Consider the following 26,767-nt stretch of genomic DNA (forward strand, 5'->3'; position numbering starts at 1 on the left):
TCCCGCAGCATTCCTGCAGCGTGGATCCTCGTCCTGCAGGAACGAGACCCAGAGCAACACATTCATTTTGCTCAGGACAACTGGGAGACTGTCAGTCTTCTCTGATGAGAACCAGTGACACCCCAGTGAGAAGCCCTGGGTATCCCCTTACTGCCCTTCCAGCTGGTTTGTCCTTCAGAGATCTTTCTGCCGCTCAGCCCAGGGCAGCAGGGATGGCAAGGGATGACTTGGTAAATAAATGGTGCTACCAGAAAGAAAATTAAACAAACCACTTGGTAAAAGGGAAATAAATCTGGCTGCACATGCACGCTTGGCATGTGTTTGCATTAAAAAATATCTCTATCCTGGAAAAAGATCTAAATTAAAAACTTGGTAGCAAACGTTTTTAGATCGTTCTGATCTCTATCTGCACTCCACAGCATAGGCTGTCTCTGATTTATAGCTATGAAATTTTGGGTTGAATATTGCCTTTTGACTCTCTCCTTTCTATTTTTCCTTTTCAATCCAAATGTCTTTTGATTCTAATAAACACCAGAAGAAATGTCCAGGCTTTTGAAGATTTGTTTCTTGTTGATATCAGTGAATCATGCTGGGATTGCTCACAGTCAGAGCTCTGAAGGTAAGACCAGAACTCCCGACTGAGGAGTGTATTTTGTGTGGATGGAAAAAGCTGTGTGATAAATTAGGTGCAGCACTGTTTAGTAACCAAGACCAAAGTCTCTGCTCTCTTGAATTCAAATTCGTGGAGCTACACCAGCAAAGAATTTCACCAAGACTGATTATTATTTAATAGCCTTTTGTTTTCACTATTTTTCTGTAAATTAATTGAATCAAAACTGCATTAAGTGCTTGTAAATAAATTATGTATGTATATACAGTTTTGATCACTGTGTACAGTACATGTATTTTTGTGTAACATGAATGATAAAACATTAAATTAACTTCTAGTAACGGGATAATCTTTTACAGATTTGCCTCCATTATTACACAAAGCTCTGGTTAGTATTTTTATTCGATCTTTCTTCTAACATTTTATATTATAATCTAAAAATAATAATTTATTACATATATTTGCCATTTTTTCCATAGGAGGAAGTAATAACTGGGAAATATCTGAATGGTAATGTACAAAGTCGTTGCCACTTACACTTCTAAAATGAATTAAACCTCAGTATCTAACCAGAACTTTTTATGTTCCGTTTTTCATGTGCAGCCCTCCTTGATATACTTAATTTTCAAAGGTAATGTATTACTCTCACCAGCTTGATTTTTCAATATTATCTTGCACTTCTGATATGATCTGTTTCATTTCCACAGAAACTGGGATATTATGGATGGAATGAAATTGGCACATCTGATGACTTTGATTTAGATCTCCTGGGAGAGGAGTATTTCCTCTTGACATGGAAAAAGCTATTTTTCACCAAAAAACCCTGAACAAACCCCTCCCCAACACGCATAGAATGAAGCTGAGGATAAATACCCGCTGCAGTTTTCAAAGTTGTGATAATTCACTTTGTTCATACGAGTCAGAATGGCTGCTTAAGGAAATTAGGTGCAGTTCCAGCTTTCTGTCCACCTCTCTCTTTCAGTCCCAATCCCCCCATCCTCCAGCTCCCGGTGACTTCTGAATTATTTGCTAATTTTGCCTCAATTGGAAAGAGCTGGATAAGCCTCAAAGGCCACTCCACTCCTCTGTATTTTGTGGAAATCAGAGGCTGTGGGAAGGAGACCCTGAAATGAATGACTCTGCTGAGGGAAAGGCAGCAGACCAGGAAGCACATCCTGGAGATGGTACTAATGGCAAAACCCAGAAAATTGAGATTATTGTGGGTGGTTTTGGAATTAAGTGAAAAAAAACATAACTAATTAATTCCATTCTTCATCGAACCATGAATTTTCGTTGCATTAAATAGATCAGCTGTTACTCTGGTTAGGCCAAAAAGCTGAATACTTGTGTCATTATGGTGTTAGTAGCACTGCTTGTTTTTCTTTTTTACTCTTGTAATCTGCTATTTTACCTATTATTTTACTGCCATTTTTGGTCCTGTTTTCTGTTACAGTTCCAATGTCTGGACAGCAGATATGCTCACAAAAGTCATGGCATATTTTCATGCCCAGGAAGTTGTGTTTACTCTTAGCAGCCTCCAGGTTGGTGACGTTTAAAATGCATGAAAATTTTTATCTTAAAAAAAGAATTGAAAAAGCAACCTATCCCTGTATCCAAAACTAGGCAGTCAATAATAGAGGTAGCTAACACATCTAAAGTCTAGCAGCTAAATGAGAATAGGTCTTTTGGTTGTCTTTTTCCCCTAAGTTTGCAGGAATTTGCAAGGCAGAGAAAACAATAACAATCTTTTTGGTTTTCCTCTGTCAGTATTTGTTGGTGGCAGTGCAAGTTAACCAAAGGTAGCAACGAACTGCAACGCAAATTGCAAACCAATTCTGAAATAATTCTGTCAGGAATCGGAAGGGATTTGACTCCAGTCTGCTGCTAATGAGCCTTACAGTTCTTTCTGTTCCAGTGTTATGATTCCCCTTGGATTTTTCACAACAGACATGAGATTGTGAGCTGGTAATGCAGGTTGATGGGAGAGAGAATTTTTTTGGCTTATGACCTGCTACAGACTTTTCCTCCCATCAAATTGCACATTTCCTTCCCTTTTTTAAGTAATAATAATATGCACACAGTACCTGATTTTTTTTAAATTTTTTTTTAGCTCTTTAAAACTTTCCTTTTCACAACTCTGCTGTGTGAGGCAGAAAAGTTTTATTAATCCTGTTTTACGAGAAACTGAGGCATCTTTGTTAAAAGGCTCCTTGTAGAGGATTTGAAAAAAACTGTCTTTCAGAGTACATTTAGATTATTTTTGTTTCCAGTTTGTGTGGAGAATAGTTATTCTGGTCATTGGTAACACAGACAGTCCAGGAGCCAAGCACTTAGTTCTCCTTGAGCACAGGATTTTCAGGGAGTAGAAGGTGCCCCTTGAACAACAGTTTGAGTTCCATGTTTGTTATGCTTATTTTTCTGTGCTTCAGATGTCCATACAAAGTTACCTGAGGAACCTTTTATACCAGCCTAGGCAGCTGCTGTCTGAATTTCAACAACTGGATCAGCAGCAGTTCCAAACTGCAATGAAGTATCTCTTCAACAGCAGGAAGGAGCACCTTGTAAGTCCCTTTGCACTTGTGACAAGGAAAAGCTGCAGTCAGTGGTTTGGGTAAATGGGAGAGGGACAGACTGGGGGGCTCACAGGGCACGCTGTGCAGTTCCTCACCTGGCTCAGATTAGATTCCAGGAGCCCCTCTCCTTAGGTTAGACTTACTTCATTTGATTCTTATTGTTTAAAAGTCTGCTGCCAAGGGCAAGTCATCCTTTGGGTTTTCACTGCCATCAGTAGAGAGAAACAAATCTGCAGAGAATGATTCACCTTCCTGCTCTGATATCTAAGGTAGGTATGACCAGTTATTCTCAGGGAGTGTGTTCTCCTTAAAAGTGCCTGGAAAGAGAGCCAAGATGACTAAAGAAGGTGAAATTAGTAATTTTTGTGAATAGTTATAGGAACATGAGAGCAAACTGTTGGAGAGTTTGGAGGGGAGGCAGCATGACATGGTTTGCTGGTCTCTGTGGTGTGTTCTGTGTGACCCATCTCAAAAGCCTGGCTCAGAGTCGGTGGGTGCCTCCCAGGGAGGACTGTCCCTGCACAGGGGATCTCCAGTGCAGGTGGGATCACAGCCTGAGGTGTGAGAGCACTTGGATCTTCCCTGCTGCCCCTGGAAGGGCCTCCAGCGTGGGCATCACACTGAGAGGGTGGAGATGGACCTGGGAGAAAGGGAAAGCTCCTCCTCAGACAGCTGAGGTGACTGCCCAGAGCAAACACTGCATAATCCACTGTTCAAACAACAGAGGGGCAGCTCCTGCTGCCAAAGCACCCGGATCAGGTGTGCACTGAGCACCAGGAGCCAGGGTGGCAGAGCGGGAGCCCTGTCAATAAACTGGAAATCACCAGGACTGTCAGCTCTGAACAGGCTGTCCTGGACACGTCGACTTGTGGGATGGCACCTGTGGCCAGGGAATGCCCAGGACATTGTCTGATACATCTTCTGGAAGGGATGTTTGCAGTAACAGCTGCAAGAGATACTGCATGGGAAAGGTCTGTTCTAGAGATGTCTGTGTATTAAATTACGTAAGAAATAATACCTATTCAGTTCCAATATCCCTTCGTTTTCCAAGTAACTAATCCTTTTTAAAGGAGCAGACACTATGATTTCAGCCATTTTGGTTATTTTTCTGGTTTTCATTTTGATTTTGTAAAAAAAAAACTCAAACTGGTCTCTGCCCAATGTCAGAAAGGAATTATTTGAAGTAATGCAAACAGAGTATTTTGCAGGAATTTTTCATGAGAACAGCACCATGTTCTTTGTAGAATGCTCTCTGTCAGGCCTCAAAATGAACAATGTCTGGAATTAATCAAAGAGATGTTCTTATAACCCTTTGTTGCTTGCAGGAGACGGGAAATATTATCCTTGATTGGGACGAGACTAGAGAGAGAATTTTTCAAAGCCCAGGAGTAAACAGGACCTTGTTCCTTGTCACACTGGATAAATGTTTCCTGGCTCTGAGTGCTTTGGACTGTGTGGATATCCTGGGCCAGGTTTTGCACGTGTCAGCAGTGAACTATCTCCAACCTGATGTCATTGGGAGCCTCCCAAACGTTCTGCTGGAGGATGCCTTCAGAAACCTGTAAGCTCCTTGTTTTTCAGACACAGTTAATGCTCTGTCATATTTGCTGGTCTCAGTCTGTTTTCCACAAACAGCTTTCTGCTTATGTGTCACTGTTTATAAAGTAATTTTTCCATGTGTTTTTTTTTTTTTATTTTTAATAAAGAGTTAACTCGTTAGTGAACTAACATGGCCTTGTATCACTTAGATCATCATTATTCAAGGACCTCTATGACAAAACCTCAGCAAATACTCAGAGAGCTCTGTATGGCTGGATGAAGCAGATTCTACAGAAATCCTACAACAGGAGTGGTATGTTATGTGCAAAGTATTTTCTCCTTGCTTCTCATAAAAAGGTCAGCAAAGGCCTATCCATTGTGTTGAATTGTTTCCCAAATTTAACACAGGTCTGTTTAAGATCAGCTGTCTAGAACACCTTTTCTCCAGAATATAGTAAATTTAATGTGTTTGTTAGTCACGACAAATAGTTCTCCAAAGGTGTTTGTTCTTATAGAATAGAATCCTACAATTGTTAAGGTTGGAAAGGACCTCTAAGATCACTGAGTCCAGCCAATGGACTCTTCATCTCTTCTGCACAGAGCTGTACTCTTCTAATACTCTGATTTTTTCTCTCTGTACTTTTTCTAAGATTGAAACAGAATACAGTGGTCAGGTGCTCTGCCAAGGTGGGTTGTTCACCTCTGAACACCTATTCAAACTGGAAAAATAGCTCTGGCTCAGGATACATTAGCCAATGCACTGCTAAAAAACAAAAGAAATGCAGGATGTTGTGAAAGCACACGGCACTGACTCGGTCAGAAAAGGGACTGGATCAAAACACAATTAATTAATCCTGATTGTGTGCATTTTACCCCATCTGTTTGCCTGGTTAATGTGCCTTGAGCAGCTGTGCCACAGCTGTGCCAGGGCAGGACAGGCTTCACAAGGGGGCTCTGCAGCAGCACTGACCCATCAGAGCCGCTGCTTGGCTTTCACTGAACATCCCAGCAGAGCTGTCCTGGGAGCATTTTAGACTTCTGGATGTGTGTGTTCTTCCTCTTTCCCTGGAAATCAAGGCCAAAATGCTCATTTGCTTCCGTGGAGCTAAATTTGTCCCCTGGCTCTTCAGCTGTTTCAAAATCTCAGGGTAAGCCATGAAGTGGTAGGGAGGAAGTTCGTGACACTGCTGGGAAAACAATGATGCAGAACTTGCCTGGTGACACTCAGCAGTCCTGGGAAAATCCCCCAGTGCCACCTTGGACTGTGTGTGGAGCTTTGGTGAACCCTCAGGCTGTGGAAGATCACCCAGCTCGGGAGGGGCTGAGAATTAATGTGCCTTTCTTGCCTCCTGGTTGCTGCTTCACCTGCCCAAAGCAGTGCAGGAGTGGGGAATCCACACCACAGGCCAAAGCACGGAGGGCAGAAGAGTCTGATTTATTCACTTTCTATGTGGGTGGCACTGGGATCACCTGGGAAAGGGGTCATTTTTTGGGGATCACACCTACCATGGTCAGTACCTGTTCTGCCAAAGGGCACGATCAACATCCTTAAATTGTGCTTGTTTTTCTTTAACTCTTCTGTCAAGTCTTTCAACTCTGGTAATATTCCTGGTAATGGAAAGTAATATCACTTTAAAAACCAGGGGCCTGACAGGTCTGCTGGGAGCATCATCTTGTCTCAGTTAAGGAGCTTAGATCTGCGTTTTCAAAAAAAGCACTAAACGGGGTCCTTCAGCTTCTGATAGATAAAGGGTGATGTTTTTACAGATACTGAAAACTCTTCAAAGTGCCCTGATGATTTTATTCTAACAGAGATGTGGATATCAGCACTGCCAAGGAATGTGTTCAGAGCTATCACACGCTGAGCCATCCAAATTATGATACCTTGGAGAAAACAGTCTGTGGCTCAGAGGCCATAAATACTTTTTTTTCTCAGGGATATTTGGATCTTGACTTCATTTTCAATCCTTGGGAGAATGTTACTAAATGAATGTCATTTTTTTTAACTGTTATGCACTATTCTGTATTTTTTGCCAACCTATTTCCATAGAGGTATTTGAATCATTTTTCATTTTCTCTGTTATTGCTATTGCATATTGCTGAAATAAGTGGCATCATCAATAATATTATATGATATATATAAAGAGTTACAAAGTATCATGCCTTCCTGATGTTCTTAAATAATATAATTGATTAGGGAAACTTGATTTTAAAAAATACTGCTCCATATTTAAAATTACTGCTTAAATTTTTCCTGTCCCACACTTTATCCATTTTCTATTTCAACGACATAAAACATTAATGTTTTCATACAAGAAAATTTGAGACATTTGAAATACTATTTCATTTTCATCAAAAAATGTATGGGCTCATAAAAATGTAGTGCTAAAATGTAGCCAATGGAGGGAACCTGACCCTCTCTGCTTTTAGGATATTTCTGATTTGCAGTTATTTTTTTTTGATTGTTTACCAGTAACAATATATTGGTATTTGAAAAGCAATAACTTTCTTAACATTGTAATGAGCACTTATTTGTACAAAACAGACTTCAATGAATCAGCTTCTTGGGTCAGTGCAGAAAGCTTATGGATTTTGGGAAGATACATGGTCCACCTCCCATTAGAAGAAATTCTGAAAATTAGTCTCAATGAAGTAAGTAACAAAGTGTGGTTGGATATGTCATTACAAAGTGATGTCAGCTACGAACAATATGAACACAAATGCAAACTAAAACATGAAAAAACTTTATATATTTTAATTAAAGGGAAAATATAAATGAATTATTTGCAAATATTCTTTTATATCTGGAATTTTAAAGTGCCTGTAGTTAACATAGAATTATTTATCTGTATCAGTATTCTGTGGCTTCTGCTGAAAGGGACCAGTGATAGAAGCCCTGAAATTATTTGACAGTTTGGCAGAGAATCGCTCGAATCACTCACTCAGCTTTGTCTTCAAAAACACCATGTTATCCAAATTCCTTCTTTCTCTACAACATGAATGGGGTCAATTAATTTAGTGTGTCAAGCATAGATGTTGTTGGATGCAATTGTTTCCCAATGCTGCTGCGTGGTTCTGTTTGTGCTGCTCAGATCAGACTGTTCATCAGCTACGACAATGCGACAAAGCAGCTGGACACGGTGTATGACATCACACCAGAGCTTGCACAGGCTTTCCTGGAGAGGATAAACTCATCAGGGTTTGATATGAGGAACACTTCAACTATCTACAGGCAAGACCGCTTTTCTTTTTTTTTTTATGGATGGAACAAATAAGTAAAGAGAAAAGAGAGGAGCAATAAACAATATGGCATAGCTTTTCCCTTCCAGCAGGAAAATCTAGGCTGGAATCCAGCCCTGTTTAGCAACAGTGAAGAATTGCTACTTTATGATTTTTTGGAGGTTTGCCTAATTAGCTAATGCTTTGTCTCCTGCTGCACAGTGAGGAGGTGCCTGTAGTATCAGTAAGAAGGCACAGCAGTGTCTTTGGGACCCGTCACGTCGTACAGGGCAGCAGTAAAATGAACTGGGATAGAGGGACATGGGTTGTCTTGGCTGTTTGGATCACAGAAGGTGGAGTTGTTCTGTGGAAATCATGTTACAGTTGGGATTGGAGGAGGAAATCTGAGCTCATGCCTGCCAGGACTGCGGGTGGTTTTTAACTGAGGTGGTTGCCACCAGAGAGGTCACCAAGTGAGGAGCTGTGAAGCCTGCCCTGCTGCCCTCTTTGTCCTGCAGGGCAGGCATGAGCCGTGCCCAAATGTGTGTTACCGTTGGGTGTGTAAGCAGGAAACTGCATTTTCAGGCCTGTCAAACCAGCACTGAACTAACTTCAATAAAAACCCAAAACAAACTGCTCTTACAAACAGGCCGTGAGCGTGAGCTGCTGCGAGGAAGCGCCGCACTCCACATCCGCATTCACGCTGTCCTATCAGTGCAGGTGTTTAGTCCCAAGACACCGCTGTCTGAAGTTATTTGCAGCCTCCTCGGGGGATCCCTTGGAGTTTTAAACTAATGGAGAACATCCTTTATGTCTTCCGAGCTCCTGTCTGTGTGCAGTGCAGCTCTGGCTCCCTGCAGCGTCACTCACTGCCGGGGGTGGGAGTGACGGGAGAGTTATGCCCACGCTCTCCATTTCGGTGTCAGAAATCTTAGGAGTGATTTTGTCACTCACGAGAGCTGCCACATTCTCACAGATGAGGGAAATGTCATGCTCCATAATCCTTAATGTATTCCATTTTTACAACACACTTAGTTTATATTACTCATTTTAACCGTACTGATGATTTAAATGCGCTTTTACTTTTAAGAAGTAGTGTTATTCATTGCTGCTAATCCCAAAGGAGATAAAGAGCTCTTGGTGGGTGTGCAGTAATGCATTGGAAGGTAATTATTTGTTATAAAAATGCTCTTAGAGATGTTTCTTTGATTTATATGTTGGTTTGATGATGTCCCATGAATTCAGATGGGCTGTGGAAGCAGTATATTGTTATATCTCTAGCAGATTGTTGTTGAGGGATCAGAGGAAATAAAAGCCTTTGTTTGCTTGTGCAGAATTTCCCTGAGTTTGTGACAGTGCTGCAGCAATGTCCAGTGTTGGTTTGGACATTATGGCCCAGACTCTGCCTATGCTTCTCTGAATGGCTAAAAACCAGGGACTGCAGCAGGAAAGCTGGGCTTCTGCCACATCTTGGAGGTTCTTGTTCTGTGCAAATTATGAAAGCAAAGACTAAGATTTTACAGGGGCAGGGAACTGATTCAAGTTCATCATCATCACTATAAAGTTCAAAGTCCAGCAAGAGTGATCTGCAATTCTAAGCTCTTTCTTTGCAGGGCTGTAGGCAGTGGCACTAAATAAACCCCAGGCCTGAGTCAAAAGGCCACCTCCAACAGGCTCTTCCCCCTGGTGGTGTAGCTGCTTCTCTCCACCAGCTGTGGCTGTGGTTGTACCTTACAGAGGTTAATGGAAGTGTTGACTCAAATATTACAGAATGGGTCCTGTGAGGGAGCATGAGCTCCACATCTGGTTCCCAGCATGGCCTTGCAGGCTGCAGTGCTGGCACTGCTGAGGCAGGGAATCCTGGCATGGCTTCTCCTGACTGCTGTTAAACTGTTCAGGTCTCCATCCATCAGCCAGTCATGTGTTTGATGTGGAGCACAGCAGGCTGTGTTTAAACCTGAAACGATGAAGAGGCCATGGAATGCTCTAGCTGGGCTCTGAGACATGAATGGGTTATGTTGCCTGTGAAATCCAGGTGGGATTTAGAACTCAAAACATCCAGTCAATCCAGATAAGAACTCAGCAGCCACTTCCAGAGATTTTTTTAATAGTCCTCCATCCTTTTCAATGTTATACTGCCAAGTTGTTAACTAGGAGAATCCAACCATGCACAAATGGAACCAGGAGAGTTAGGTTTTCAGCAGCACAAGCAATCCAGGAAGAGTTCAGCTGAACGCAGAGGCCAGTGCATGTGTTTTACCCCCCAGTAAAAAGCTGGGTAAGTTTTAAAGATTGTGGTTGAAGGCACAAGCGACAGACAGAAACGACTCCAGTTCTGAGCACGAGTAGGGTGCAACATTCTGTGTTTCCCTTTCCTAAGGGTCACACCTCTTGTGTCAGAAGTCAGTTAATGTGTCTCTTCTCCACAGGCTGGGTTTATTGGTTTGCTTTTATGATGACCTGGAGCAGGTGGATGCAGCTGTGGCCCGGGCTTTACTTCATCAAATGATGAAATGCAACCAGCTGAGAGGTTTCCAGGCTGAGGTTCACAAGGTGGGTGTGGTATTTATTCTTCTTGCCCAACCTAATTCTGAAAACAGAGGAGGAGGGACTTTCTTCTTGATAAGAAAAGAGTGAAAAATCCCTGTGGTCTGAGAAATAAGGGAAAGTTCTCGAGAATGCAAAGAATAGAAGTCCATTTTGGGTGCTCATTCTTTTGTCATTCTGTTCCCTGCTGTTCCATGTCCCTTTCACAACTGTGGTTCTATTTTTGAAATTTTACGAAGTGCGTGCTCCCGGAATATTTGCCAATGCCTATTCCAGACACTCCAGTTAGTGTTTTGGGTGATAGTGGAAATTGGTTCTTGGCAGGTTTTTATTTCCCATCTGCTCTTTTTGTTTGCTTTAGCTCAAATCCCAACTGCTGAACATTGCCATGCAGAACCAGACACTGAATGATACCCTTGGGTGTCTGTCAGATGCTGTGGTCGGACTAACTTCGAGTCAGCTGGAATCTCTGTCACCTGAAGCAGTGCACAATGCTATTGCAACACTAAACCAAGTCTCTGGCTGGGCAAAGAGCCAAGTTATGATTTTATCCAGTAAATATCTCTCTTATGAAAAGGTACCTTGTGATAACAGCTTTGCTGCCTCCTGTTTTCAAAAGTGAAATGGCTTTTTCTCAACAATAACCATAGATTTTGAAAAGTTAGTGCTCTGAAAAATGTGTTTCAGTCAAATAAAAGCATTCAAGACTGAACCTCCCAAAGTAATTCTCTAGTGTAACAGAGGGAAGGAATGCTTGTATTTGGCAGTTGTGTATATTATTTTGTGTCTGTCACTGCCCTGAGCAGAGTTTGCACCCTCAGAGGTCCCAAACTGTCTATTCAAATATACAGTAATAGAAGGAATCAGGGTCCTGCTGAAATTTCAGAAAAAGGAACTTCTGAGAAGCTTCACACATTTGCTCTCTGGACAGACACAGAAAGTGCATCCCCAGGCAAGAAATGTATTAAGTGTTCAACAGTAAAAGTTTTGATTTATTTACTGACTTTTGCTTTTAAATACATGCGCTGTTCTCCAGCCAGAACACTCCCTGTGTGTGCTGTTCTCTCTGCAGGTGTTATCCTTCCATAACCTCAGTCAGATGGGTGCTTTGGTGACGGGCATCAGCACCCAGTCCCTGCACAGCATGGACCCAGGGGAGCTCTCCCAGCTTATTGGAGGCACCACATCCCAGCACTTGGCTGACTTATCTCCTGCCCAGCAGCAAGGGATCCTCAGGAAGGTGATTGTGAACTCCAGTGTGTAGCAGGTTCTCTCTGCACAGCAGCACAGTCAACAGCCATGCAGAGTGTGATTTAACATGTTGCCACTGGATGTGTGCTTTAGCTCAAAGATTAACGTTTCCAGAGGTTTTTCTGGACACCACGTGTATTTGGAAGGCTCCCTCTCGCTTATTTCCGCAGCATTTTTAATACTGTCATGTTTTTCCTTTATCCTCTTAAGAGAAATATTACCCAGAATAGAAAGAAGGGCAAATCCTGTAAATCTAAGCATCAGTTCTGCAATGCCATGTATCTCTTGTTCCTCTTTTTAGATAGCTGCATCTGGAGACTTTTCTTCCTCAGTCAAAGAGATACAAGGAGCTTTCTTTAAGGAAGTATCTCTCTCTGGTTTATGGAAACAGACTGGATATAGTTCTTCAATGATGAAAGAAAAAGAACTAAGAAGAAGCCAGGTAAAAATTCTTATGCAGTTCCCATTCCCCTGCAATTTAGTATGATGGAAAAACTGGAAAAGGAACATAGGTGAAAGGAAGGAACTGCCTCAAAGATGTCCTGACACAAACAATCAGAGGGATTTCAGAGCCTGGGCAGCATTATGAGACACAGCTATGGAAAGGGAAGCATTAATATGCTGAGTTTAAAGTCCCCAGGAATCTGCCATGTAAATTTTCTCTTTCCAGTATAGTGTAACAGACACTTGCATATACAATCAGCTCTTTGACCCTGTCCAGAGAGACTAAAGTTTGGATCAGATGAACTCCAGAAGTCCCCTCAAACCTAAGTTATTCAGTGGTTGTGGGCCATGGACGAGTTTATCATCCCAGTCAGCCACATCTTTTCTTGTGAGGAAGAAATTCAGCTCTGGATGCCAAACCTCTTGTGCTTGGCCAGGCTGGGTCACAGAAGTGCCTGTAGAGCACTGAAGAGAGCTAAGAGTACATAAACCTTGCAGTAGTCCTTGTGTCTTACAACTGGATTAACTAAATTTAACTTGAAGTATGGTGGGTTTTCTTTCAGGCTTTGTATCTGTACGAATTCCTGTCTAAGAAAAGCCATCCTGTTGACCTGCTGAGGTATGGATTTATGATCTCCTTTGAAATGGGGTTTAAGAGTAGTTTTGTCATGAGAGCAGCTTCAAGATAAACCACACGTGGTTATTTTGTGCTGGCTTGAGTTTAGTCATTCCCAGATACCTCAGGATAATTCACCTTCCTCGTTAGAAAGGGTCTCCAAACCCAAAATTGGGATCAAAGCATTGCAGAGGTTTGGCTATTTTAAGGCTTAGTTGATATTTTTTTATTTGTTTGCAGTTTTACTTTCAATTTAGCCTTTCAATTGCAAGACACAGGAAAGAGAGGTGGCCAAGGAACTGTATCTTGGGGCAGGGTTGTGGGGAGCAAGGACTGGATCCTGCTTAAATATTCAAAAGATTGAAATTTGCTTTTCCTATCAGCACAGGACAGCTTGTGAAAGGAGTAACTTGTCAACTCATTGAAAGTATGGGCACAGACATATTTTTAAACAATTTTAAATTCTTTGAAATGAATCTTCATCTGCTTTCTCCATATCAGGTAAAACCAAAAAGACTTTGTCTGTATAAACAAACTACCCAGTATCCAAACTAGGCAAATTAGAATTTAGTCCATTCAATTTTCTTTTCTTTTTTTTTTTTTATCTTGTCTATGTCAACTTGTCTGATAGCATATTTTATGTAGATCTTTTATGTGTGAATTTTTCTGTTATCGTACTTCATTCTGACAATTTCATTTGCCACTAACAAATTGCAAGAAAATTCCTACAGCCCTTCTGACTTGTTAATTCATGAGTAATCTGTTTGGAAATATATAGAAGTTTTGAAAGCACACAAATGCTCTCATGCACCCAAATATAGGATGCTTCATCTCTGATGTCTACAAAAAGAAAACTCTAAAAAAAGCCAAAGAAAAATGCTCTCTGAAGATAATATGCACAGTTTTATGTGTGCTGATTTACATGCTGCAATAAACAAGCCGTGTTTTTATTCTTCCTCAAAATTGCCAGATGTTTAAGTTCCTAAATTTTTGTTGCTTTTAGGTGAATTGTTTGGCTTGGAAGTTTTGGAAAGTCTCCAATGCATCTATTCCTCCCTTCCTCTTCCTGGTGCTGCCGTGAGTTACCTCTTACTGCATCTTAAGTTCTGAGCACTTTTTTAAAATAATCTCTTCAGTCCTAAGAAAACTGATGATTCAAAGAAATGGTAATTTATCAAAAGTAGTCACTGACTGTAGGCAAAGTCTCTGTCAAGTGAAATTTGGTAACATTTGGTGTCATTTAGCGTGGCCTATTTTTGTCACAATTCTGGATTTTTCCCAACCAGGTTGTGAGACTTTTTTTCCTTGTTTATTTAGGGTTTCTTAGAGAGTGGATGTGTAAGTCAAAACCACTGGGTACTGCTGAAGCATATTGCTCTGTGTGGTTAAGAACATTTCAGTGTGTTTTAAGACACTTTTCTAAGTTAGCAAAACTTTTCAGTGCCAGCTTTTTTCCTCAGGGAAAACAAATGCACAAAAAGGGCGGTAAAGTAAGGTGAGGATTAACTGCAACTTTCCTGGCCTGTCCAGTTTATGATTTTTCAAGTCCAGCCTTGTCTCTAAACATTTGTATCATCCCAAATTTTATGGGTGTATGAAGGTCAAGTTTGCATTCTGAGACCGTTTGAATTCTTTCTGCAGTCCTGAGTACCTGGAGTTCGTTTCAGGCCCTTTGTGTGTCCCTTTCATTGAGACTCTGGGGAAGGTTGAAATGGACCTGTTGAATCCAGGCCGTCACAAAAGGAATGCTGTCCTGCAAAAAGTACAGGAGTGCCTGGTGGGTATGGCTGGAAGGGGTCAGCAGTGGGGATGGAGACAGTCACCTCCTACACTCATCACCTTGTCCATCTGTATTCTTTTGAGGGTTTTTTCATGTGGCGTTTCGATGTTATTGTTCACTGCCTGAGGAAACCTTTTCACAGCTTCCTGAACAATTTTCCTTGACTCCATCCACGTTGCAAAGTGTTCTCATGAAAATGTTGTTGCTGGCCATAGATAACTGGCCAGGACAGCCTGGAGCTGACCAGTTTGCACCCGGAGCTGCTCCCCTGGCTCCAAGCAGTGCCAGCCCTGCAGAGCTGTGCGAGGCGCAGGAGGCTCCGTGGGAGAGGTGGTGCTACCAGGAGCATTTGGGACTTCTGCTGTCAGAGGGCTGCAGCACTCACCAGCTTTTAGGGGAAACTTATTCTTTGATGTAGCTGTGAATATTCCTGTCCCTACACATACTACCAGCTGTATAATCCCTGGTGTTTTGGCAGCTGCTTGAGATTCCCCTCAGAGCTCACCCTTCTGACAGCAAGAGCTTGGGGCCCCTTTGCTGCAAGGGGCCAGGTGAGGGCTGTGCTGCCAGGCAGGGCTGCACCACCTCTGCAGGTCTTGGGGGGTCACATTCTCTGGGTGTGCTTCAGTATGGAATAAAGAATAATGAAAGCCCTGAGAAGTGCTTATTAAATATCACCAACTGCGGTGCTAAAAGCAAAAAACATAAGGCAGTCTAAGCAGAAATTGTAGATTAAGTTGCCAGTGCAAACTGTTGTGTCTTTGTTCCTTAAAGGGTCACAGAGCTTAAATGAGTTGTGATGCAGCTGAGTGATGCAGGGCAAGAGCCAAGGTTAGCTCTGCCAACAGGGTAAATGCTTCTCGTTTCAGAACGGCTCCGTGGCTGATGAATATGATGTTGACCTACTTGGGAATCTAATCTGCCACTTACCTCCAGCCTTTCTACGAGGCAGAGTGTCCCTGAAGGCAATGGCAGCAGCCCTACATCAATTCAAATTCTGCCAACAGCTCAGCCCCGAGCAGAAGACTGAAATTAAATACAAACTCCTTGAGTTATATGGGTAAGGTATTAAATACACCACCTTGCTCTTGCTGATGGTCAGGCTGTGCAAGTACCATGCATTTGCTTTGCCCAGATGAACTGCAGTGAAAGCAGCACAAAGCAGCTTCTGTCACTGGCCAAGCTTGGGGGCTTGTCCGCTGGAATGACATTTCTGTTCTTGGGTGGAAGGTGATAGGTGTGGAACCAAATACAACCCCAGGGACACCCTGCATGACTCAGGTCCCAGAGGAAAAGGAGACAAAGTGCAGCATTTGAGGAGGGGCAGGTGAACAGATTCACTGGCCTGGCAAGAAAAAGGGTGTTACAGGCGAAGAATGGCCCAGGAATGCAAAGAATGGGAAGATGGAAGTGGGATACTCGGTGTGAGAAGCCAAGTGAAGAAGGCTGCAAGCACCTGTGGCAATAGCAAAGAGCTAGAGAAGAAGCAGAGGGATATAAATTCAACCATCTGAAGCAAAAAACTGGGCAGCATGTTGGGTGTCACCAAAGGCTCCGATTAGGAGGGCTATTGGAACCACACTGTGGATCAGTCATGCAAAGGACAAAGCCATCCTCTGCCTGGCAAGAATACTCTGCTGCTCTCTGGCATTGCCTCTTAGAAGTATCTTGCATTTGAAAAGGGAGACCATGCATTGTTTCTAACCATCCCTTCAGACCCAAAGGCTGTCACTTGATCCACCTAATCATGTTAGATGCTCGTTCAGCTTCCTCCTAAGTCAGCGTTTTCCTGGTGGTGGAATAGAAATATCTTCCACCAGATCCCATCCCTGCGCTGATCTTGATACAGATCAATTTTATTGAATCACGGCACACTGTGCTAAATAAGATTTTACTTTATTTTGTATTGGTTTTTTTGAAAATATTTGTCCAGTCAAGCATCCTCCTGGTGGAGCAACAAAGCAAATAAAGTTTTTTGTGAGAACATGAACTAGTACCAGATTTGTTACTGTGTTCTCCTATAGACTCTTCCAGGCTGAAAATTACTTATCCAAGTGCTTTATTAAGTCACCAACCGAGTGGGCTGACTAACATTTGTCAGATCTGCGTGATGTTTCTCCTCTTTTGATACCATTTTGCACATTACTGCTGCTGCCGTATGAACCTGACAGAAAATGGTAAATTTTTTTCCAAAAAAAAGAATTATTTCTCCTTGCTTGGACACTGCAATGCAAAAAATACTCTGGCTATTGAGGGAGAGCTCCATCACTGCCATATTTGAAGGCTTTCTCTGAGTGTATTGAGAGTTCCACTAATGCCCTTTACATCACAGAGAGAAGAGAAAATGTAATCTGATGCTAATAACAATGAATTATCACACTGGCATAGAAGTGCCTGTGTTTCCTATATGATAAAGTATAAAAAAAACCTCTGAAGTTCTAGTATCATTTTGATTGTAAACATTCTTCATTAATATAATTTTTCAAAATATTTCTTCAGCTCCCCAAACAACTGGACAGCAGCAACAACATTGGATGTTGGACCATTCATAGCTCTGCTGTCAAAGGAGGAATTAGATGTCCTTGCTGAAAAGGTATGCTTTTATTATAACTTTTAAATTCATAAAAGATGTTAAAATTTGATTTTGTGAATGTCACAGTGCAATCCAAATTATATAACCTGAATACTAAACTAGGTAAATAATTCTCCTGGCAAGGAACCCTTTGTTAATGTTCCACATGTTCTTGACTCCATCAAAGTGTCTGAGATTTCTTCTCGAAGGTAATGTCAGTATAAAGGATTATTTGCACCTGAACTGTGATAATTGTACATTGTCACATAGAAAAAAATGGGTCATTTATAGTGACACAGACTCATTTTTAGTACTTTACACCTTGCAGTTTTATTTCCTCCATTCCCTTGCCTTCCAACCATAAAAGTTACGTTTCTTATCCTGTTATTAATGGGATCAGATGGATCAAATTAGCATTTACTCACCCGGCCCTTTGCCCAGGGCCAGCACAGCACACGAATGATAACTGATGGACTCAGCACTGCACTTTGGAGTCTCTTTGCCCTCTTTACTTCCTACAAGCTTACAATTTTTATGTATAGGAGTAAACTATGCTGGAATGAGGAATTCATTCTTCAGCAGAAATATGTGAGCACAGTCAGCAACTTTTCCCCCGGAGGTAAAACTTATAATTGACCAAACAGAACGGGACTCTTCAAAGGCAAGGAAGGTGTCTAGCAGGGTGGAGGAGAGAGGTCAAAAAAAGCCTAAGGAAGGCAAACAGGTCAAAGTTATTTCTCATCATTTAATTGGGTCCCTCTCCTCAATTCTTATCCTTGTCTGGCAGATTTAAGACAAACAAAATAAAGCCCGCACAGAATAGTGAAACTCATTGTTCCAGGAGGGTCTGGACACAGAGTCCAGTCAGGCAGTGCTCAGGTGTTGCAGAAACTGAGAGAGCATACAAGAGAGAGAATCACTCTGAATTTGCTTTGTTTCTAATTTTCCCCCTCAAATGTATGCTGTTGACCTTTCAGTAGTAGCCAATTTACTCTCTTCTGAAACATCTGCACAGTAGGAAGGAGGCTGTGCTGTTACTAACCCCTGATTTGCTAAGGTCTGCACAAGTCTTTCTCTGCAAATTGGTTTGTTTTAAAAGAAATAAGAAGACTTATTTCTTCTTCTTTTTTTTTTTTTCCTTTTGAAGTTTCCAGACATCATTTTACAAATAGCAAAGACAGTTGGACCAGTTTCTTCAGCTGAAGAGCTTTTATCAGCTGTATTTGAGTCTGTCTCCAGTGCCTCTGCCAACACCCCCTCATCTCTCCCCACACCTGGTCAGTATGTGCCTGGTATATCTGCAGAGTGCCTGGTTCCCAGTGGGGCCATTTGGGGCTGTGGTGGGGCAATTCAAACAGACTTTGTTTCACTTTGTCGCCAAATGCTTTCTGAGAAGCTGAATGATGAAAAGGAAAGCGTTGGATAACTTAAAGAGGGTCAGACTTTTAGCAGAAGCAGTGAGAGTCTTCATTCTGTTGCCCATGGTTGTAGGATGCATTGACTAATTGCTGAAACAACTTCATTACAGGATTGTGTGATTGAGCATCTCCTGGAATGATTCTGAGTGCACAAAGGAAAAGGAGGAATTATTTGAATTTGTTTATTTTTACTTTTTTTTTGCTTATTTTTACTTTCCTTCTTAATCTAAGTGAAAATCCTCAAAAAACTACAAACCTGTGGAGGTGACAAGTTACCCTTGTGCCAAAAGATTGCACGAAGTTAATCCTCTGCCAGACATGAGCATATGGTGACTCGTCTGTTCCTAAATCTGACAGTGGTGGCACTGTGTGTTTTCTGTCCAAATGGACAAAGTTTGTTATCATCTAAAAGGTATTTTAATTAGCAACCACACTAATCTGTTAGAATCTCTGGTGACAAATGGATCATTTTCTTTGAAGACACATACTCTGACTGTATTCCTTTATTACAATAACTGTATTCTTTCTCTTACCTGAAATAATTAGGAGCTAATATTAATAACAGTAGCAGTTACCAGTGCCAGAGTTCTTACATCCATGTCTACATCAAGATAAAAAACAAAGGTGGTGCTTGAGGCAAGATGGAACTTGCAAGGCAAAACTTAGGAACTGTGAGTCCAATGTGCTACCAGAGAGCAGTGGCAGTGCTGGAGAAAGAATTCAAATTTCTCACCACATGCACTGAGATGTTATAATAATGTTTTTCATCAAACTAAATTTATCTCAAAAGGAAGACTGAAGCAGATCCAGGAAGCAAAATCAGAAGTTGAATTAGTGTTTCCCTCTGTAGTCACACCAAGGTATCTGGTGTGTTACAAATTATAAAATCAACATTTTTCTGTAGGACACAAAGTCTTAGGTTTTCATGACTTGGGGAAGGGAGCTGCTCTGTGCCTGGACAGGCAGTATTTACATGAGAAAAGCTGACCTTTTGCAGCAGGGGAAAGGGAAACAATGCAGCTGCACAAGAGGGAGGTGTAAAGGGAGAGCAGAACATCAGCTGGTACAGTGGGAGCCCAACTGCATTTTCGTTTGCTCAACAGATTCAGTCTTTTCAGTGTTCTACCCACTACTGCAGCTTCCTTTGATGCAAATAAATCCCTCCTCTGCAAATAAATCTCCTCTACTTTGTACATCCTCGCTTTATTTATTGGGGGGGGCTTAGCTCAGGCACAGCATCTGGGAAGTTCATGCTTTTTACTGGTAATGGCCCTATCTGAAGACATGTAGGGATTATTTGGTTTAGGTAATTATTTAATAAGGTTTTCCTCAGTGAGTGACAGGAGAGAGAGCAGTAAACAACCACATTAGGATTCTAATTTCTGCTTTCCATCAACGCTAGAGGTAGATTACTCCAACAAAGAGCAGGATTTGCTAAAACACACAATGGAAACTGTCTGGTTTGATCACGGATAGGGCCAGAACCTGCCCATAAAGAAGATTTCTAAAGGCAGTTTGTCTGTCCAAACAGTTCTGTGGTGAGCGAACAGCCCTCTCTCCAGATCCTGACATTTTAACAACAGGCCTGACATAAAGAACAAGCAGCTGTGCTGCTGTGACACATCCAGCTCCTGTCTGCACCTTGTTTAAATGTCAGGCCAGTCTTACAAGACATACATCTTTGTCAGGGCATTTCAGAGCGAAAGCCTCTCCTGGCTGTTACTTTGCTGGTGAGTTCACGGTTGGAACGTGGAGTTTATTCAGCTGCAGCAGCTTTTGGTGGATGTTTGGAGGCTTCCACGAGGGTCATCCCAAGGATTTGCATTTCACTCTTACCGAAACAAGGCCCCAGCAAACGGTGGTTCTACCTCAGAGCAAGCCTGGGGTTTGATGCCTTTAAGGAATTAGGCTTGAAAGGAATTTGCAATATACTGGTTGTCCTCATTGCACACGTCCAGAATTCAGTTTTATTGTGGCATCCTGCATTGTAACTGTTCTGAAATGTAGGCCTGCTGTTATTTTCTTGTCAAGCCTTTGGAGTATAAAGAATATAATCAATTTCTTTCAAGTTAGGCAAATTCTAGTTCTATATCCAGGGCATTAACAATGTAAATATTTTTTCATTACAAAACAATTAATTTATCAATATCACATCAGCTGCAGTTAATTCATAGTCTGTTGCTCTCTTATGTATCTATATTGGTTTGATTTATTTTTTTCCGTCTCCTTGAAGAAAACTCTTGATGGGTGACTTTTTTTTTTTTCCAGACTGCCTGGGAACCAGAGCTCCTTCTTCAGATGAAATAATTAAATTAGCAGAAGCAAATGTCTTTTGGTCAGATCAGGAACTGAAATGCATGGACCAAGGGACTTTTGACAAAAATGTGGAACTTCTTGGGACCGTCTCAGGTTTTAACAACTCCCAGCTTACTGCCTTGAAGGAAAAAGCCAAGCAGGTAACTATCCTGTCTGTGAAGGGAAATTAAATCTGTAATTTGATTTGCTGTTATTGAACTATGCAGTGCTAAAATAACTGTGCTATGTCAATGTCACTGCTGCTGCAAGAATATCTATGGTTTATTGGAAAAATAATAGGAGATGGTGATAGAAGACTATTGCCCTTGCTTCACAGTCAACAGGCAAGTAGTTCTGAGCTATTGGCAGCTGGAGAAGTAAAATGTTTTTACTTTTGAATTAGTTTTCTGTATGTTCCTCACTTTTGTTTCATAAATGAAAAATCAGCAAGCAGCACTAGGGGCTGTTGATTGCCCTGCTGAGAGTTCAGCTTGGCATGTTGAACTGCCTACATCGGTGTTAAATATAGCTTACAGTGGAGCAAACCCAAACTGGCTGAAAGAGCCTGCTGGTAGCTGAATAAAGCTCCTTCTCCCACCTTCTTGTCACAGGCAGGGACAGCCAGACCCATCAGTGGGAAATTTTAGAGAGGAAAAAGCCCCCCCCCTGCATTTAGGCTGTTCTGTCCTGGGGGTGCACTGGGGACAGGGCGGTGCTGGGGGCAGGTCAGCAGTGGCTGTGTCTGGGGCAGAGCTCCAGCACCGTGTCTGGGCTCTGAGCAGCCCTGCCTGGGCCTGCTGAGGGCTGGGGGACGAGTCAGAGCTCAGTCCATCCCTGTTGTTGATGTTGCACTTGTCCCTGGGGGTGACCTCCTCGTGCTGCTTTGTGGTTGCCTGCCCTGCCAGGGAACAGGCAACGTCCCAAAGGTACTTTTGGTTCAGCGAGGAAAAGCCTCAGGGGGCAGTAAGACAAGTTGTTTTGCTTGCAGAAGACCCAGAGGTGCAGAGGTCACCATCCCTAGCCCGTCTTCAGCTTCCTGTCACCAGCATCTGCTGGAGGTTATCTGCTCTCTGCTTCCATCCCTGCATGGCCACTCTGTAATCCCCTTCTGTCAGAATGATCCAACATTTTAAAAGTCCTTTTTAGGTTCCATCAGATCATTCTGACAGAATGAGGTTGGGGACCATCTGCAAGTGCAGTTGGCTGCAAGTAGTACAAGTGCAGAGGCTTGGGCATCTTGAGGGCTGTGACCTCTGGAGGAAAGCAGGAGCAGGGGACAACCTAGGCCTGGGCAGCATCTCCTTAAACCAGCAGCTGAACATGGACTTTGGGTAGGTAAGGCCAACAAGGCAATTTTTAGCAGTGAAGCTCAGCTTTTAAAGCACCAGAACTGCAGGTGCTTGAAGGGGAGTGGCACTGACCAGACTCCCAAAGCAGGTGGTGACTCTGCAGTTGTGTCTCCGCTGCCTTGTTGCAGAAGGACAACAGGCATCAAATGCATCGTTCTCAGAAAGCTCCCCTCTGTCAGCACAGAGACGTGTGTGTAGGAAAAGGGGAAAAAGTGTAATCCTAGAAGAAAATAAAAACTGTTCCACTGAGATAGTGGGAACTAAAACATCTTACAGCACTGCAACATATTGGTGTACTTATAGAGTGGTATCTGTTGTAGGCAAATTGCCAGCAAGGTTAATACCCTCACATTCTGGCTCTGTTCAGCCCAAAGGCACACAGATCTGTAGGGCACTTGATGGTGTGACATTCTGTGTGTGAGTGCTTGTAAGATTGCTGCTAGGCTAAGGCAGACTTCCTATATATTAATTTGCAAAATGCAACATGGTGTTAGCCTGAACGTGAAGCATCAGAAATCAGACAGTATGGGCAAAGCTCTTTGAAATTATGTGCAGAAGATGCTGTTATGTTATTAACTAAAGGGCATCTTTGATTAAAGGTTTCATTAAGCCTGCTTTAATTTCTTCTAAATTGATTGATTTCCCCTGAAAGAAAATGCATAGTACTCATTGTTCCAAACTAATTCAAGAAGTCTAGATATCAGATTGTGTCTTAATGAAAGTAAGAAGCTTAGCTCACTTGTAAGGGGAAGGTCTCCCAGCTCTGCAGCAGTGACAGATGTATGGATCTGTGGTCCCCAGGTGAATGAGGACAAAGGAGTGTTTCAGTTCCATGTGTTGTGTTATTTATATCGATATGCCTGAGATTTTATCCAGCACTGTCAGATAACACTATTTATGAAGCACTTCAAACTCTGCAGTTGATGACCTAGATCAGGGAATAGACGCGGGACATTTTTTCCTGCATGTGTTTCTTGTACCTCTTCAGCTAGAGAATTAAGAGCTTTAAAATTGGGCTAAGGCTTTTTACTAGCTATTTTCTTTGGAAAAGATTGACATTTCCCAGGCTTAGATCCTTTGTGTGTTTCTTTATGACGTCGTAAAACCGACACAAAAGGTCTGTGGAAGCTCAGTCGGGAGGTTGCAGGTCCAGCAACGCGTCACTTAAACAGATCCTTAACCCGAGGGTCACGGTTGGGAAAAGCACCTCGGGAGCCCTGATAGGCACCTTGGTGTGAAGAGCAGAGAGCCTGCCACTCTGTGTGAGGAGTATTTCACTCCAGAGATCCAGATTCCAGAGCCCTGCTTCCATATCTGAGGGAGGGTGTGCAGGTTCATAAGTGTCTGGAGGTGCAAGCACTCTTTAGGAGGCAACTGCAGATACTCCTCAGCGAGTCCTTTCTGATTTTTTGGACAAAAGTTAAGTTGTAGCTATCCTGAAAATGGAGTAAATATTTCCATGAATCAGACATCACAAATGACCAGCTTATCCCAGCACTGGGTTTTTAGTTTTAATTTTCTAAGTGAAGTTAGAACAACAGTCTCGTACTAGAAAACTGTCATATGTTGAGTGACATAAAGGAGAGTTGCTGAAGTGCAAGAGACATTTAAAGTGAAGGGTTTTTTTTTTCTTTTTTAAATTATGCCTGTCTTGCTCGAGTCACTTCCTCCAGCCAAAACCCAGTGTCTTTTTCTGTAAAGGCAATCGGCCACATCCGGAGAGACACTGACCACGGACTACCATCTTCTGTCACTGCCAACTAAATGGAACTGACAGTTCTGGCCTCTAAAAGTTCAGTTCTTGATGGACTTTTTGTATTTTTTATTCAGGCAGGCCTTTTCTTGAAATCAAAATTTCCTTAGGGTTGATCTGTGACAGCTTTTCAATCACTGCAACTTTACCACAGATAAAGTTAAAAGCGGGGGAGCTTGTCAGTTTAAATACATTGGTAGTGATTTGGAAGAGGCCCTGCTTATTTCTTTCATTTTTCACAAAGCTTTTTTAAGTTTAACTGTACCTGTACAAACACATTTAAATTATTTTTTATTTTAGTATTGTATGAACAATAAAGCAAGAAATCAGAACTTTAGGAACTGGCTATTTATCTGTATTACCCAATTCCCTCCTTTGATTTCTGCTTTCCTTGTCAGTGGCTGAGCCAGGGTGAGTGGTCACAAAAGCAATTTAAAGCCAGTTCCTCGGAGTGATTGCAGCTGGGTAGAAGCCTGGGTAGTCCAGAGACTGCTTTTGTGGTGACAGTGTGACAGTGTGGATCTAGGCACAGATTCCCATTTTTATTGGGTTTAGTGGTTTTGCTCCTACAGCCACACTTCCAGCAGTGCCTGTTCTGACTCATCAACGAGGCCAAGCTGTAAAAATTGCAGCATTTTTAGGTAAACTAAGCATAATTGGTGTAGAACCTCAAAAACCTCCACAATACCTAAGCTCTGCCTTTTGTGTGCAAAGAGGAATTCTACAGGTTGTGGGACTTTTAAACCAAGGGGGTTGAGAATGGTGGATATGGAGGAAGACTCCTAATGACCTAACAGACATCAGTGAATCTCTTCTAAAGGTCTGGGGGTTGCTGCCAGACTGGAAAAGTTACCACATTATTTCCCTGGGCCGCATTGCTCTGGCCCTCACTGAGCACGAAATCCAAGAGCTGGATTTGCATTCCATCGACACTGTTTCTGTACTCAGTCAGCAGACAGAGTGGACTCTCACCCAGGTAAGTATCTTATTGATTGTACTCCTGATGAAGGGCTCTGGCTTCACACCCTTTGGGACTGAAGTCCTGGAATCTCCCAGGAAAGATGCAGAGATCCACACTGCTCCCTGCTGCTTCCCTGCAGCTGTGGCCCCAGGGAGAGTGGGCAGGTGGGTCAGCACTGGTGTCTGCCTGGTGCTGGCTGCCCTGGTGAGGTGGCCAGGAGGACATCAATCACTGTTAACTGGGGTGGTGACAAGTGTGTTCTTTAGCACTTGCCCACTAATGGTGCAAAGAGGCCAGCAGCTCCTCTCACAGTGACCCTGGGATAGACACTGCAGCTGGGAGACACCAGTCCTTCCCAACTAAGGTGCTCCCAGCCCCAGCAACCATTGCCCTAGAAGCCTGTTATTAGCAGATATGCTCCTCTCATCTATGTTTCCTCGAACTGTAGTTATGTCAATGGGATTTTCACAGTAACAGTTGAAAGCTTTTATTTGTACATGCAATTGGCAGCAGATTTAGGCTCGAGCTGGACTCACAGTTTTTAAATGGTTAGTTTAGGACGAGCACAGCTCTAAATTACTTGGGCTTGCAAATACACTTTGATACCAACGTCCCATTCACTTCTAAGAATTAATTTTAAAGACAGATCACTACCTCTATATAACACTTAAATAAGACAAGGCAACCTGACTGTTAAAGCAAATTAAAACTACATATTGGTCCCATTAGCATTGTATGTTTTCTTCTAGCAATTTAACTGATTTGGGCATTTCTACTGGGCAATCCAATGCCCTTTTCTCCTGGGGAAAGGTTTCCTTGTGAGCTGGCAGAGGAGGTACAGAGTGTTTTCACACCATTTGTAGATGGGAAGTGGTTGTGTAGCAGTGCCCTGCTGGAGTGTCGCATATAGGTGGTGACAGTGCTCCTCCTGAAGGCTGTGACCATACACTGGGGAGGTTTGGGATGTATATTTATGCTCCAGAGCTTCTGGGAAGATCTTTAGCTTCTAGTGATATGCTTCTGTTCATGCTTGCTGTCTTACTGCTTCTGTAGGCAAGAGCTATTTTGGAAGGTTTTCTGGAAGACTCTGGCCAGACCATCAGCACACTAAAGAGCTTTGATTTAGTTGGATTAGGAGCTATTCTCTGTGCTTTGAACTCCACAGAAATCATGTCCATAAGGACTGCTGAATTCAGGTATTGCACTTTAAACTTAACGAAACATTTATTAGTGTCTCTACTGATAAAATTTATTGTCCCGTTTTTGTTCTGTCAAGATTTTCAGAGCCCAAAGGACACCATTTTACATGTTAAATGTTTTTAGAAAGGCAATAACTGTTATGGAAGGCCGCTGTTTAAAACATGTTCTATTTTAGGTTTCCTCTGCCATTTATATCCCACCATTTAAATATTGCATTGAGAAATCCAGGATTTTGCTGAAAGCTTTAAACTTTTGTATGCAATTTGTGTACATACATTTTAAATTGACAACTGGTTTTAACAGTGATCTCACAGCAGGCTGTGCATATTCCAGGCATATTTAGCACTGCATGTTGACAGCAGCCTGTAACGTTGCCCTCCTTGCCTTTTGCAGTGCTGCAGTTGCAAGAATTGGCCTGTTGGTTTGTAGCACCCCTGTCCTGAGGCAGCTGAAGAAGATGACAGAAGCTGTGTTTGGTGCTGCTACCAGCTGGAATGGCTCTGTTTTACAGGAAATTGGTACCATAGCAGGTAACAACATTCAGGCTCCAGATGGTGTTGGCTGTGAGGTCTTGTTGTTCAGCATTAAGAGACATGTTCACGTAGCAGTGAACTTTTCTAGAGTGGCAGAGAGACATTTC

General features: G+C 42.4%; 1 protein-coding gene across 1 annotated transcript in view; it reads left to right on the plus strand.

The window, feature by feature from the left end:
• The first annotated feature begins 540 nt into the window (after positions 1 to 540).
• Positions 541 to 26,767, plus strand: part of OTOA (otoancorin) — a 30,671-nt gene continuing 4,444 nt past the window's right edge. The window contains exons 1-25 of the mRNA XM_027900229.1: positions 541 to 619; positions 970 to 998; positions 1,090 to 1,120; positions 1,214 to 1,241; positions 2,064 to 2,151; positions 3,040 to 3,171; positions 4,509 to 4,744; positions 4,932 to 5,035; positions 7,268 to 7,374; positions 7,815 to 7,954; positions 10,371 to 10,494; positions 10,850 to 11,065; positions 11,561 to 11,728; positions 12,041 to 12,181; positions 12,747 to 12,802; positions 13,183 to 13,300; positions 13,803 to 13,876; positions 14,441 to 14,576; positions 15,449 to 15,639; positions 17,079 to 17,172; positions 18,299 to 18,428; positions 20,838 to 21,025; positions 24,787 to 24,942; positions 25,981 to 26,123; positions 26,521 to 26,657. Of these exons, the coding sequence (XP_027756030.1) occupies positions 541 to 619; positions 970 to 998; positions 1,090 to 1,120; positions 1,214 to 1,241; positions 2,064 to 2,151; positions 3,040 to 3,171; positions 4,509 to 4,744; positions 4,932 to 5,035; positions 7,268 to 7,374; positions 7,815 to 7,954; positions 10,371 to 10,494; positions 10,850 to 11,065; positions 11,561 to 11,728; positions 12,041 to 12,181; positions 12,747 to 12,802; positions 13,183 to 13,300; positions 13,803 to 13,876; positions 14,441 to 14,576; positions 15,449 to 15,639; positions 17,079 to 17,172; positions 18,299 to 18,428; positions 20,838 to 21,025; positions 24,787 to 24,942; positions 25,981 to 26,123; positions 26,521 to 26,657 (3,046 nt within the window). The remainder of the gene's footprint in view (positions 620 to 969; positions 999 to 1,089; positions 1,121 to 1,213; positions 1,242 to 2,063; positions 2,152 to 3,039; positions 3,172 to 4,508; positions 4,745 to 4,931; positions 5,036 to 7,267; positions 7,375 to 7,814; positions 7,955 to 10,370; positions 10,495 to 10,849; positions 11,066 to 11,560; positions 11,729 to 12,040; positions 12,182 to 12,746; positions 12,803 to 13,182; positions 13,301 to 13,802; positions 13,877 to 14,440; positions 14,577 to 15,448; positions 15,640 to 17,078; positions 17,173 to 18,298; positions 18,429 to 20,837; positions 21,026 to 24,786; positions 24,943 to 25,980; positions 26,124 to 26,520; positions 26,658 to 26,767) is intronic.

This window comes from Empidonax traillii, unplaced genomic scaffold (genome assembly GCF_003031625.1).
Source record: "Empidonax traillii isolate 1590-97213 ecotype Southwest subspecies unplaced genomic scaffold, ASM303162v1 scaffold715:size483424, whole genome shotgun sequence".
NCBI classification, from domain to species: domain Eukaryota; kingdom Metazoa; phylum Chordata; class Aves; order Passeriformes; family Tyrannidae; genus Empidonax; species Empidonax traillii.